General features: G+C 36.4%; 1 protein-coding gene across 1 annotated transcript; it reads left to right on the forward strand.

Moving 5' to 3' along the window:
• Positions 1 to 316: 316 nt before the first annotated feature.
• Positions 317 to 1,231, forward strand: LOC116292219 (uncharacterized). The gene has a single exon (XM_089025363.1). It carries the CDS (start codon positions 317 to 319, stop codon positions 1,229 to 1,231), a length of 915 nt encoding a protein of 304 aa, XP_088881489.1.
• Positions 1,232 to 16,174: the final 14,943 nt, after the last annotated feature.

Below are 16,174 nucleotides of genomic sequence, written 5' to 3' on the forward strand. Positions count from 1 at the left end.
AGACACTTTCAAACACTTACCCACATTTACACACACTTACAAACACTTACACACACTTACACACAATTACACACACCTACACACACACTTACACGCACAGTTACACACACAACACAAACTTACTCACACTTACACACACTTTTACACACTTAAATATCACGATATCAGCATTAACATAAGCACCTTCAAGCGAAGGTTGAGTTCTTATGGTCTTAGACGTCGAAATGAATTTGACACAAATGATGTGTAGCATATCAAAGAGATAATTGCTCGTGAAATACAAAATGGGCCTGAGAGCCGCAATGGATATCGTACTATGTGGCATGTCCTACGACTTAGATATCACATCCATGCCCCAAGACATGTGGTAGCCTCATTGTTACGTGAAATTGACCCTGAGGGGGTGGAATCAAGAAAGCGTCGTGTTTTTTGTCGTCGTACTTACGTGTCACCAGGACCAAACTTTTGTTGGCACTTAGACGGCTATGATAAACGTAAACCGTTCGGATTTTCAATACATGCATGTGTGGATGGTTTTAGTAGGATAATTCTTTGGCTTGAGCTACAACGGTCCAATAAAGATCCCAAGGCTATGGCTAAATATTTCTTAGGCTGTGTTGAAACTGCTGGAGGTTGCCCTTCACGCGTGTACTCTGATCTTGGAACTGAAAATGGGATTATTGCAGCTATGCAATGTTATTTCCGTGCTCATGGTGTGGACGAATATGCAGGCACCAAAGCACATAAATACGTGCCAAGTACGAGCAATCAAAGAATCGAATGTTTCTGGTCCTCATTCAGAAAACAACGTTTTGGTTGGTGGATCGATTTTGATCTCCATGAATCTGACATTCTCGACCTGTCAAGTGAGATTCACAGAGAGGCTTTATGGTTCTGTTTTGCAGATCTCTTGCAAAGTGAGTTAGAAAAAATGAAAGACTATTGGAACACTCACCGAATCAGAAAGTCAAAGTATGCCGCAGCTGCTGGTTCTCCCGACATTATGTACTATTTACCAGAGGAATATGGACACACTGATTGTTTATTCCAGTTTTCTTCCCATAAGCTTGTGGAAATGAAAAGCAGGCTAGAATCTGACCAAGATGACCCAATTTGGGAAGAATATTTTATTTATGTAATGGAAAAAAATGGCCTATCACCACCAGCAAATGTGCAAGAAGCAGGAACACTTTTCCAATCACTAGTAGCTTATGCCAAGCCAAAAATGTAATGGCCTGAATTTAACGTATAAGAAAAGCCACGTCACCGACACATTTACCAGATCTATGCAAAAATAACCTCAGTGAACAAGTAGATGTGTACTGTACTTTGCATTCTTCTTCCCAGTTATCCGCATTAAAATCATTGTCTGCACCAGTAAGAACTTGGAGAAATAGTGGGATTTGAAACACCACAATAAGTGGGAGCACAAAGACAGTTTCTTTATAGTGAAATTCGTGAAATTTCAAACTGTAATCAAAATGGCTTCACAAATGACAAGTAAGTATCCCTGTGAGCAAAATCCGAAAATTTTTAGGCAAAAGTCTCAATTGTCTTATAGAAATTAGCTTTTATAATTTTTACAGATAATGTATGTAGTAAAGTACCAAATTATGTTTATGCTAGAGTTGTTGCACTTAACCAGCAAAACGATTAGAAGTAGATCTTATTTTGATTATTTTCCTTGGTTTCATTTGAACTACTGTACTACATGGTAACATTTAGTTTGTGTTTCACAGGTTACTTGCAACGACTATTGTTTTCTTTTTTTTTACAGTACTATTATATTGTAAAAGTAAATAATGAAAAGTATTGCACTCATTTAGTGTTTGCTCTGTATCATTATACATGTACTGTAAATTTCCCTCAATAAATTTGACAGTGTTTGATATTTACTTAAGTAATCGATCAATTGAGTATTTTGCTCATACATTTCCAGATATAACTAAAAGTCATAGCTGCTTGTCACTTTTGAAGTCACTTTGTTTATAGCTTGAAATTTAATTTATGCAAATGAGGTAAAATGCAAGCAATGGGCCCACCCTCCAATATATCCTTTCCAAACTTGCAACAAACACAAATATGCTTTTAATTAATGTGATCTACTTGTTACTACTTGCTACTATTACTAGATGCAATACTGATTTGAATGGTCTTTACAAAATGTGATGGAATGATCTTTTTAATGTTTAAGAGGCTGTCAGTAAAAATCAGACATAAGGTGGCAACAGTCAAAAATCGATTTTGTTCGTACTTTAAAGTTAGATAACCTATCATATGATAGTAATCCCTGTGCACTTAGTTTTGCAAAATTATTTTTTGTTCGGGAGAAATTTGAATTTTTATGCAGATAGGCAAATATGCTAATTTGACGACTCTGAAATTGAGATAAATCACCGATCTCGTGTGCGAAATACAATCAATACTTGACCTTTCTAACCCTATGAACTTCAAATATGGTATCTCTATATGCCTCACAATGATTTTCAGACATGTAGCTGTAACGAAGAATTTCTGGAAGAATTATTTGCAAGACACAGTTTTCTTGAGCTTAAAAGTACCCTCAAAACAAGTGAGAATTTTACCATGGCCGATACAACGGAAAAGCGAGATTTTCAATGTATGTGATGTCAAGATGATATTGTTCAAGATTGTGAAAAAACATTCTTAGGTAAATGTGTTTTTAAGTTTCTACGATCGATCAAATATGCCTAAATACGTTGTTTCAGAAAGGATCGTTTTTGCATAAATTAGCAAGTAAATGACTGCCAAGATTAAAAAAATATTTTTCAAATCTTTTATAAGCCGTTTGAGACATCAATACTTAGCACATTTGAGGGATTTTTCTGAAGAAAGAGCAGCATTTACTCCCTACCGCTTCACAAATCATGAATTCTAGGTGTAGTGATGGTCATCTACCCAAAACAGCGAAAGCGTTGCGTGACCACCGGCGGCGGGATAATAAATACTGTGTGTGCATGTGAGTTACAAACAAAAAAGTATCCAAATAAATACCAAAAATACTACTTTTATTTCCCGTTATTAACTAGATTTGGGCGTCTTCCTCCTTATGTTTTAGTATCTAAAAGTATAACGTTCGTGTTAGCAGCTCCTGGCCGTTCAAATCTATCCAAGGCTCTGATGACGTATTCCAGAGTTAATAGAGGGGACTCCCCTCTATTAACTCTGCTTATTCCTATGAAAAATGGAGGGTCCTGAAGGGGGTTCCTAATTCCAAGACCAACATTTACCCAAATCCCAGTTCAAATCCCTTTATTCTTAGCACGAGTATGTTTTGCTCAAATCTTAATCCTACACCCATTTTTGATGGTTTTTTGTTTATGAATCCCAGTGCATGATATCCTATTTTCCGAACACCAAAGAAGGATAATACTAGCACTCATTTTACCCCTTCAGGACCCTCTAAGTACTAGCTCGGTTCGATCAGAAAATGGGATGGGGAATAAAATCAAACAAAGGTCGAAATCGTCTTAAAGAAATACAGAAAGACTATCTAATGGCCCAGTTGAACATTGGTGAGCAGACTGGGCATAAAGTTGATCCTGTAACGACAACAACAACAACGACAAAAACTGCCATCGCTTATCACCACCGCAAGTACAGGAGTGGCGCAGTTCAACGGCGTCGAACTGAAAGCGTTTTTGGCCTTCCTCTAAGTCCTTGAGGAATGCCAAGAATTCTGATGGTGTCCGTTTTTTTAGTCCTGATGGGTTCCTCACATCTAAACAAGTAGTATAAGGTTTCTTTCACGATTGCCAAATAAAAGGGTCGTCCCCGCCGAAATAGATGCACAAGAAGACGACAAGCTTCCAGAAAAGACTCTGGACAAAATGAAAAAGGAAGTACAGAATGCCCTATTAATACAGCACCCCATATTCTTGGATGTTTATAATCTGTGTGAGCTCGCTGTGCAGAACACGATGAAAAAATTCTCGAAACCCATGTTACGAGAGATGTGAGCAACGCGTGGACACCAGCAAAAAGGATAAGAAAAGAAAACAATCCTACGTTGACGCCACTCGTCCGCACACATCTTTTCACAAGAAAAACAACCATTTCAACTAAAGCCGTTTTATAAGAAAAAAATATTCATAGCGACATTATTAGTTTTTGTTTCCTAAATTAATACAATATATATGACGCGAGTATATATTGAGTGGGATTCATGTGATAACTTACCGATACCGAAATCACTCGCGTAACTCAAGGGCGGATCCAACGGAGGGGTCCAGGGCTACGGACCCCTCTTTACAACTCGTTATTTCCCTTTTTTTAACATACTATATATTACAGATTATTTTCTATTGAAAGTCATGACTGTTATGTAAGTTTATAAATTGAAAGCCAAATCAAGTTGTTGTGTTGGCGTTCTGAAAGGTTACAACAAATATAGCGGTATGTATTACCTCAAAAATAACGTCGCTGATTGAATGTACTTTTTGGACCCCCCTCAAAAATATCCTGTATCCGCCTTTGAAACTAGACAAATGTTACCTCAGGGGTCACACACAATACGAGGGCGTATAACACGAGTAGCCGATCTATTATTTTTGATGCGTTCGTGAGAAAAGCAAAGTTTGCATTCCTATATTACATAAAATTGTTATGCATACAAGAGGGGGATATTGTTTTGAAAGAAAGCATAGTTTAAGGGGCTTCGAAATTTAAGTTTAGTCCTCAAGTGGATGGGCCGGTAAAAAAAAAAAAGGTTTTTGAGGAGAACTCTTCATCCCCAAGGGTCATGGCCGCCAGTGGTCACGCAACGCTTTCGCTGTTTTGGGTAGATGACCATCACTACACCTAGAATTCATGATTTGTGAAGCGGTAGGGAGTAAATGCTGCTCTTTCTTCAGAAAAATCCCTCAAATGTGCTAAGTATTGATGTCTCAAACGGCTTATAAAAGATTTGAAAAATATTTTTTTAATCTTGGCAGTCATTTACTTGCTAATTTATGCAAAAACGATCCTTTCTGAAACAACGTATTTAGGCATATTTGATCGATCGTAGAAACTTAAAAACACATTTACCTAAGAATGTTTTTTCACAATCTTGAACAATATCATCTTGACATCACATACATTGAAAATCTCGCTTTTCCGTTGTATCGGCCATGGTAAAATTCTCACTTGTTTTGAGGGTACTTTTAAGCTCAAGAAAACTGTGTCTTGCAAATAATTCTTCCAGAAATTCTTCGTTACAGCTACATGTCTGAAAATCATTGTGAGGCATATAGAGATACCATATTTGAAGTTCATAGGGTTAGAAAGGTCAAGTATTGATTGTATTTCGCACACGAGATCGGTGATTTATCTCAATTTCAGAGTCGTCAAATTAGCATATTTGCCTATCTGCATAAAAATTCAAATTTCTCCCGAACAAAAAATAATTTTGCAAAACTAAGTGCACAGGGATTACTATCATATGATAGGTTATCTAACTTTAAAGTACGAACAAAATCGATTTTTGACTGTTGCCACCTTATGTCTGATTTTTACTGACAGCCGCTCTTAAAGCAATCGCTAAAAAATATATATATATCACAAACAGAATGGTCTACATTGCTTGCAATCTGTATCTGATCTTGCACCACAAAAGGATAGGTTATGACCTAGTCATCTTCGACAACTATCTTATAGTTGAGTTGCCTCTCAATGGTAATGTTTACATTGATATCCTCCAAAAATATTTTTTTTACATTTTCTGTGTAGTCATTGTGAAGTCATTTTTATTACTCAACTTGTTTACTATTTTAAAAACATGTTTACATTGTCAACAATTTACACTGGCATAATAACAATTTATTGGTGACGTAATAGCAATTAATAAATTGGTAAACTTTGATTATTGACTCCATTGCCTTTGATTTACAATAGCATCATGCATACACACCACACCTTACATTTGTATTTAAATGTCTGGCTCTTGGATTTATTTCATATTGCTTGCTTGTAATTTAAATGACTTTATGATTGTTTGATTATTTTCTTGTTTATAGTGAGAGATGTATGGAATAATGTTTGAAAAAGCTCTATGGATATAAAATGTTTTACTTTTATTATAGAAATAGTTTCAAAAGAGCAATTGTTACTTTTGACAAAAAAATGGGCACTGCTAAACAGCGAAACACCGAAACGAAACACCGAAAAAAAAACGAAACATTTTAGGGATTAGAGATGTGCCTTTTTAGGCCCCGAAATTGTTGGGTTTCCTTTGGGGCTTCCTATGCTTTTGTATAAATAAACATGGCGTCGCCCGAGGGCTTTAGCTTTTTTTCACAATTTTTTTGGTGTAGATACTAGAGACAGAAGCAGTTAAGACTAATGCTTGTTTTATTAAAAGATCCATTGGAATCCTTCAAACTCGAGAAAGAATTGCATTGATAGACAGCGAAACGACATTGTTTATAAAAGGTAATAAACGATCGATACGGATCACAGATCATAAAGCACGGGCATGAAGGTAAGCTTTATCGCTTTTGTATCATTGTACTATCGTGTATTTTGATTTCTTTTATTTTTTTATTGCATGATATTTATAATATCAAGAATTTGTCTCTGTTTCGTTCCGGTGTTTCGTTCCGGTGTTTCGTTCCGGTGTTTCGTTCCGGTGTTTCGTTCCTGTGTTTCGTTTCGGTGTTTCGCTGTTTAGCAGTGCCCTTAACAAATCCCAAATGATATTGCTCTCAATGACAATTCATATCTCGATCCCTTAATTCCTTCTGAGTCCCATAAGAATTTCTAATTATTCATTCATTTCATAAGTCGTTTAAAACAGGAGCGAACGTGTTGTGTAAGATCTACAATCACTCGGCTACGCCTCGTGATTGTAAATTTGATACAACACATCCGCTCATGTTGTAATTATTACTTACAAACACTTACACACACTTACACACACACTTATACACACTTACATAAACTTACACACACTTACACACACACTTTCACACACTTACATTTACACACACTTACACACACACTTTCAAACATTTACACACACTTAAACACACTTACACACATTTACCAACACTTACACAAAATTACACACACTTACACACACACTTACACACACTTACACACACCTTCAAACATTTACACACACTTACCCACACTTACAAACACTTACAAACACTTACACACACTTACACAAACTTACACAAACTTACACACTGACTTACACACACGTACACACAATTACACACATTTACATACACTTACACACATTTACGCACATTTACACACACTTACAAACACTTAAACACACTTAAACACATTTACAAACACTTACACACACACTTAGAAACTCTTACATACATCTACGCTCACTTACACAAACACTTTAACACACTTACTTACATTTACACACACTTACAAACACTTACACAAAAACTTAGAAACTCTTACATACATTTACGCTCACTTACACACACACTTTCACACACTTACATTTACACACACTTACAAACACTTACACACATTTACACACACTTACACACACTTACAAACGCTTACACAAACTTACATACATTTACAAACACTTACACACACTTACACACACTTACACACACTTACACACACTTACACACACTTACACACACTTACACACACTTACACACACTTACACACACACTTACACACACTTACACACACTTACACAAACTTACATACATTTACAAACACTTACACACACTTACACACCACTTACACTTACACACACTTACACACACTTACACACACTTACACACACTTACACACACTTACACACACTTACACACACTTACACACACTTACCACACTTACACACACTTACACACACTTACACACACTTACACACACTTACACACACTTACACACACTTACACACACTTACACACACTTACACACACTTACACACACTTACACACACTTACACACACTTACACACACTTACACACACTTACACACACTTACACACACTTACACACACTTACACACACTTACACACACTTACACACACTTACACACACTTACACACACTTACACACACTTACACACACTTACACACACTTACACACACTTACACACACTTACACACACTTACACACACTTACACACACTTACACACACTTACACACACTTACACACACTTACACACACTTACACACACTTACACACACTTACACACACTTACACACACTTACACACACTTACACACACTTACACACACTTACACACACTTACACACACTTACACACACACTACACACTTACACACACTTACATACAGTTACACAGACTTACACACACTTTCACACACTTACTTACATTTACACACACTTACAAACACTTACACACAAACTTAGAAACTCTTACATACATTTACGCTCACTTACACACACACTTTCACACACTTACATTTACACACACTTACAAACACTTACACACATTTACACACACTTACACACACTTACACACACTTACAAACGCTTACACAAACTTACATACATTTACAAACACTTACACACACTTACACACACTTACACACACTTACACACACTTACACACACTTACACACACTTACACACACTTACACACACTTACACACACTTACACACACTTACACACACTTATACACACTTACACAAACTTACACACACTTACACACACTTACACTCATTTACACAAATACACACACTTTCAATCATTTACATACATTTGCGCACACTTCCACACACACTTCCACAAACTTACTCACATTTACACACACTTTCATACTGTTACACACACTTACACAGAATCGTCCACACCCTTACACAAACTCACACACGTTTACACACACTTATAAATACTTACACACACTCACACACTCAAACACAAACTTACACGCACGCTTACAAGCACTTCCACACACTTACTCACATTTACACACACTTATAAACAGTTACACACACTTACACATACTTACACATACACTTACACACATTTACACACACGTACACATATTTACACACACTTACATACTCTTACAGACACTTACACGCACCCCTCCACACACTTACACAAACTTACACACGTTTACACACACTTACAAACAGTTACACACACTCACACACTCATACACACTTACACGCAAGCTTACACACACTTACACACACTTACACATACACTTACATACTTTTACACACAATTTTACACACATTTACATACACTTACACACATTTACAAAAACTTACACACACTTTCACAAATTACACACACTTCCACACACTTACTCACATTTACACAAACTAAAAAACAGTTACACACACTTAAACAAAAACTTCCACAAACTTCCACAAACTTCCACACGTCTACACACACTTACACAAATTTACTCGCACACTTACACACATTTACACACACTTACATATACTTACACACACTTACACACTCTTACACACAATTACAAACACTTACACACAAACTTACACACAATTACACACAATTACACACACTTACACACACTTAAACACACTCACACACAAACGTACACACACTTACGCGTACTTACACACACTAACACACATTTACAAACACACATACACTTTCAAACATTTACACACACTAACACACACTTACACCCACTTACACGCACACTTACACACACTTACACACACTTACACACACTTACACACACTTGCAAACTCTTGCACACATTTCCACACACTTACAAACACTTACACACATTTAGACACACCTACATACACACTTTCACACAATTACTCACATTTACACACACTTACAAACACTTACACACACTTACATATACTTACACACACTTACATACTCTTACACGCAATTACAAACACTTACACACACACTTTCACACATTACACACACCTACACACACTTTCAAACATCTACACACACTTACACACTATTACACACACTTACACACACTTACACACACTTACACGCACACTTACACACATTTACACACACACACACACACACACTTACACACATTTACACACACTTACACACTTACACACTTACACACTTAAACACACTTACACACACTGACACACACTTACACGCACACTTACATACACTTACACACATTTACACACACTTACACACACTTACAAACACTTACACAAGCTTACACACATTTACAAACACTTACACACACACTTAAAAATACATTCATTTTCACACACTTAAACTCACATTTTCACACACTTACATTTACACACACTTACAAATACTTACACAGAGTTGCACACACACTTACACACACTTACACACACTTACACACACTTAAACACACTTACACAAACTTACACAAACTTACACAAACTTACACACACTTACACACACTTACACACACTTACACACACTTACACACACTTACACACTGTTACACACACTTACACGCACACTTACACTTACACACACTTATACACACTTACGCACATTTACACACCCACTTTTAAACATTTGCACACACTTACACAAACTTACACACACTTACACACACTTACACATACTTACACACACACTTACACATACTTTCACACACTTTTCCACACTTACGAACTGAATGATAAAATTTACATTTTCAAAAAAAATTTTGCTTCTGGTTTTGCCATACTCTGCGTGCAAAGGTCTTCATTTCTGGCCTCCCTTCTGGCTTAGTCAGTGCGGGACTTGTAGTACGTGCATACCATCCGTTTCAACTTTTAAAAAAACAAAGCAAATTAAGAACACTATTATGGCCTTGTAACCCTAGCAGTACTCATTAAAGGTTGAGTTGAACTTGAGTTGAGTTCACAATTAGCTTCCATTGAGTTAACATAGTTTTAAAGCTTCGCGTTACGTCAGTATTCATGTACAGCAGTTTATCCTGCAGTCTGCGCATGCTTCTTATGTTGGTAAGACAGTAATTTCCTCTGCTGCAATTTTCATTTCTTTAGCCTACCAATCATCTACACCAATCATATATGCCAGGGCACTTGTGATAGGGATGTCTTAAAATTCTTGATGTTACTGTTTTTCCAATCTCAACAAAAGTTGATTGAAGTTCAGTCATCTTCTCTATGTAATTAGTTTCGAAATCGAAGCAGTCCTTTTGTTGACTAGACTGCGGGAATGTGAACACAAACTCTAGTTAGGTTATCTGACCAACAGTTCGGTGTCCGGATGCACGCAGGCTATTCGTTGACTTGCAGTGGTTCATTCTCTCCCGGGTCAGGTTTTGAACAACTGATTTTATCTTCACTCTTTATTGGGATCATTAGTAAAGAAGCAGTCATCAAATAGGCAGCTGTAATCCACGGTTCTCAAGGTCAGTTTGGTTGGCTACCTGCAAAGCAATCCACACTAAACGTGCTTTCATTCTGTCGTGCACCTGTGAAATGGCTGAATGAAAAGATAGTATTCCAGCTTTATGTTTTTCTTTGACTCTTCCTTACGTTCTTGGCTCCACTCCTCAGCCCCTCAACCATGAAAAAATCACATACCTGGATGAAATAAGCCTCTGCTAGCCTCGTACTGCTTCACTATGCACGGGAGCTATACCTTCAGTAGTGTGTTATAGGAAATCGCTTGCGCAATACACAAATCAGGCTCGAGAGAAAAACTCGGGCTATCAATTGTGGATGCTGTGCTCTTCATAAAGACGAGTTTCTTCTTCGATTCCTGCTTTGAGTATTGAGTATTTTGAGTGTGTACATATTTGCGAATGTGTGTGAAAGTGTACGTAAGTGTCTGTAAGAGTGTGTAAGTGTGTGTAAGTGTGCGTAAGTGTGTGTGAGAGTTTGTAAGTGTGTGTAAGTGTGTGTAAGTGTGGTAATGTGGTGTAATGTGGTGTAAGTGTGTGTAAATGTGGTAGGTGTGAAGTGTGGGTAAGTGTCGTGTAAGGGGCGTGTGTGTGTGTAAGTGTGTGAAAGTGGGTGTGGTGGGTATAGTGTGTGTAAGTGTGTGTAAGTGTTGTAAGTGGTGTAAGTGTGTGTAAGTGTGGTGTAAAGTGTGTGTAAGTGTGTGTAAGTGATGTGTAAGTGTGTGTAAGTTTTAGTGTGTGTACTGTGTGTATTGTGTGTAAGTGTGGTAAGTGTGTGTAAGTGTGTGTAAGTTGTTTAGTGTGTGTAAGTTTGGTGTCACGTGTGTGTAAGTGCTTGTGTAAGGGTTGTGTAAGGGGTGTGTAAGTGTGTGTAGGTGTAGTACGTAAGTGTGTGTAAGTGTGTTGTAAGTGTGTGGTAAGTGTGTGTAAGTGTGGTGGTAAGTGTGTTGTGTAAGTGTGTTTTTGGCTTGTGTAAGTGTGGTTAAGGTGTTTGGTACGGGTGTGTAAGTGTGTGTAAGTGTTGTGTAAGTGTGTGTAAGATGTGTGTTGTGAAGTGTGTTGTAAGTGTCACCTGTGTGTAAGTTGTGTTTCTGTAAGGTGTGTGTAATGTGTGTAAGTGCTGTGTTAGTGTGTGTAAAGGTTGTTGTGTAAGTGTGTGTAAGTGTGGTAAGTGTGTGTACGTGTAGGAGCGTGTGAAGTGTGGTAAGTGGTGTAAATGTGGATAAACGTGTGTTTAAGTGTGAGAAGGTTGTGTGTAAGGGGGTGTAAATGGTGTAAGGGGTTGTTGTTTTGTTGTAAGTGTGTGTCTAAATGTGTTTAAGTGTGTGTAAGTGTGTGTAATTGTGTGTAAGTGAGTGTAAGTATGTGAAAGTGTGTGTAATGTGTGCAAGTGGTGTAAGGTGTTAGGTATGTAAGAGTGTGTAAGTTTGTTGTAAGTGTGTGTTGTAAGTGTGTGTAAAGTGTAAGTGTGTAAATGTGTGTAAGTGTGTGTGTAAGAGTGTGTAAGTGTGTGTATGTGTGCGTGTAAGTGTGTGTAAGAGTGTGTAAGTGTGTGTAGATGTGTGTAAGTGTGTGTAAGTGTGTGTGTAAATGTTTGAAAGTGTGTGTGTGTGTGTAATTGTGTGTAATTGTGTGTAAGTGTGTGTAATTGTGTGTAAGTTTGTGTAACTGTTTTTGTATTTGTGTGTGTGTAAGTGTGTGCAAGGGTATGTAAAAGTATTTAACTGTATGTAAGTGTGTGTAAGTGTGTGTAAGTGTGTGTAAGTGTGTGTAAGTGTGTGTAAATGTGTGTAAGGGAGTGTAAGTGTGTGTGTAAGTGTGTGTGATTGTCTGTGTGTGTAAGTGTACGTGTGTGCAAGTGTGTGTGTGTGTGTGTGTGTGTGTGTGTGTGTGTGTGTGTGTGTGTGTGTGTGTGTGTGAGTGTAAGTGTGTGTTTAAGTGTGTGTAACTGTAACTGTTCTTGTATTTGTGTGTGTGTGTAAATGTGTGTGTGTGTGTGTGTGTGTAAATGTAAGCAAGTGTGTTTTAAGTGTGTGTAGGTGTGTGTAATTGTAAGCAAGTGTGTGTGTGTGTAAGTGTGTGTAGGTGTATTTTACTGTTTTTGTATTTGTGAGTGTGTGTAAGTGTGAGTGTGTGTAAGTGTGTGTCACTGTGCGTGTGTATAATTGTGTGTAATTGTGTGTAATGTGTGTAAATGTGTGTAAGTGTGTGTAAGGGTATGTGAGTGTATGTAAGGGGATGTAACTGTATGTAAGTGTGTGTAAATGTGTGTAACAGTGTTTAATTGTTAATGTGTGTGTAAGTGTGTCTAAGTATGTGTGTAAGTGGGTGTAAGTGTGTGTAAATTTTCTATTGATTCATTGCGTGGCAGGTGGCCATGGTGGAAGGGATTAGCTGATATGGTCTGGAAGCTTGCTAGTCTCTCTCCTGATGCTTCGGCTAGAACATCATTCTGCATAATCCGTACAAACAAGGGCAGAAGGACATAATTGCCGTCAGGTGCGAAGTCCATACGACGCCTCAAATGTGCGGATGTCTCTCGGCGTTATGGCACAGTGGGGAATTGTTTATTTTTGGAACTATTTAGTGAATTTTTGCTAAGAGAAGCTCGAAATCGTCAGAAGTTTCTATAGTCGGTATTTTAGTAACGTTAACAGCTGCCGTTGTGTAATGATCAAATATTCAACGATAATGCAAAAACAAATAAATTAATTAATAATAATAATAATAATAATAATAATAATAATAATAATAATAATAATAATAATATAGCCATGAAGTTATTTTACAACTTGCTAAGGTGGACAGGTATGGGGAATAAAAAAAGTTTGTGTTGTCGATTTATTAGTAAAGTTAACAGCTGGTCTTCGAGACAATTCTATCACTGCCGTTCAAGCAATATTAGTCCTGTCTTCTATTGGCCGTCGTTAAAGTCATACATTTCGCTGGCTATAAGTAATGTTTTAATATATAATATATAATAAGTAAAGAAGCAACTAACAGAAAGCTTCACATGACAATCAGTCTTGTTTTAGTTTTTATCTGGAAAAACAATTTACATATTTTTTATTAGCATAAACCTACTAGCATAATATCACAAATTCTGCAATCTGATTGGCTAACGTACTCACTATTTATCCTGTGATAGATAGCGAGTGGCGAAAAACGAACAAATGCATGCTCAAGTTTCGACGAAATCTCTGCTTATTCTCTAAAAAATCTTTAACAATCGATTATAGAAAATACAAGACTGTATCAAGGAAAGGAATGGAGAGGTATTGGACAGTACAAATAAATAAAAACTGAAGAATTATGGCAATTTTAACACGAAAAAGCGTCCGTCAGATTTCATTGAGATATTCATGAGCAAACAACTGACAAACAACTGACTTAGTACTGAGATAACGATGTTACTTTAAAATGATTTCCTCAAAAAACAGATCGAAGAAATCTAAAAGACAACTTATCCGCATGTATTCAAGAAGAATTTTAAAACAGTAAGAACAGCCGAAACACTAAAGAAAGTGCAAGTTAACTGACAAGAATCTAACAAGAAACGGCTTTAAAATGATGTGACAACTAATTATTTTTACCGCGCTGAAATTAGCAGCCAACTCAGCAGCCAACTCAACATTTCTAAATATAATATTGCCTCGAATGCTAAAAATTACGAATGGTATATCCAAAGAAAGGCTTTTGATAAAAATTAAGATACAACTATCAAAATAATATTAATATCTTTAATATATTACTGATTAAGAGATAATTCTTTTCGTATTCGAGCGGTGAGCGCCAAAAACTATTTTCTTGAAAAAAGGCTGTTGTACAAGGCTAAAATCTTGTTATTCAGAAAGTTTAACTTGTTTGGAAGTGAAGTGGATATGACCGATGAAAGTGGAAACAAAGTGTTAAACCCAAAGCAAAATTTTTGAATCGAAAATGAGGTTTAGGTCTTCATTTGCTTATTTCCCATACATTTTCTATAAAAAAACTTGAAAGCTACATTCTAACACAAATGCAACAAAACATCTTTGTACAATTGAAAATACCGCTTCAAACAAGCATTTTATCATAGTACATCAGTTTCTAACTGTTAAAAAAAAGGTTTTGAGTGTTAACCCAAAACGAAAATTGGGATCAAAACTCATACGAAGGTCTAGTTTTTGGCGCTTTTTGCCATTATTGCTTGTTATTGAAAAAAAATCCCTTAAGTTTTAAGCCTGGGTCTTTCTCTATATCACACACTGAATAAACTCAAAAAAGAAAAGAAAGAAACACATCACAGCATTTATTAATGAAAAATCATCTCAACTAACAATGTCCAATATATAAATCTCTAACGAAGTTGATTATTAACTTTTACAATTGAAAAAAGTAACATTTATAAACACACAAAATTACGAAACTCAAAGAACGTGTAAACATTGAATGAAAAGTCACTTAATCAAAAAATCTTGAAAAAGAATATACAGGGCACCCACTATAGAATAATATCTAATAATAAGTAGTAGGTTATTTGTAGCTAATAATTATGAATTCACAAATAAACTATACAAGATAGAAGATCCGGAGGCTGGTTATATTGAAATATGTTACTGTCTTCTTGCACACTCGGAAATAATTCAAAACCGAAAAACACACAAGCACAATTAATTCATTTTAAAAAATCACACACATTTTAAGTACTCCTCTAACGAATATAAAAATTAGCTTTTACTAGTAATTTTACTATTACTTTTAAAAGTGAATAAGCTTAAGGAGCTCAAAGAAAAATTAAACATTGAACGCCGGTCCGAAAAAGTCATTGAATGGAACACATCTTGAAAAATTCATAAGCCACCTATAAATATTTACC

The sequence above is a fragment of the Actinia tenebrosa genome, unplaced genomic scaffold (assembly GCF_029948245.1).
Source record: "Actinia tenebrosa isolate PJP-AT-01 unplaced genomic scaffold, QUT_ActTen_1.0 utg1471__unscaffolded, whole genome shotgun sequence".
Lineage (NCBI taxonomy): Eukaryota > Metazoa > Cnidaria > Anthozoa > Actiniaria > Actiniidae > Actinia > Actinia tenebrosa.

Bases quoted from the DNA above. Each gene is read 5' to 3' on its own strand.
- LOC116292219 (XM_089025363.1), top strand. From the start codon at position 317: ATGTGGCATGTCCTACGACTTAGATATCACATCCATGCCCCAAGACAT.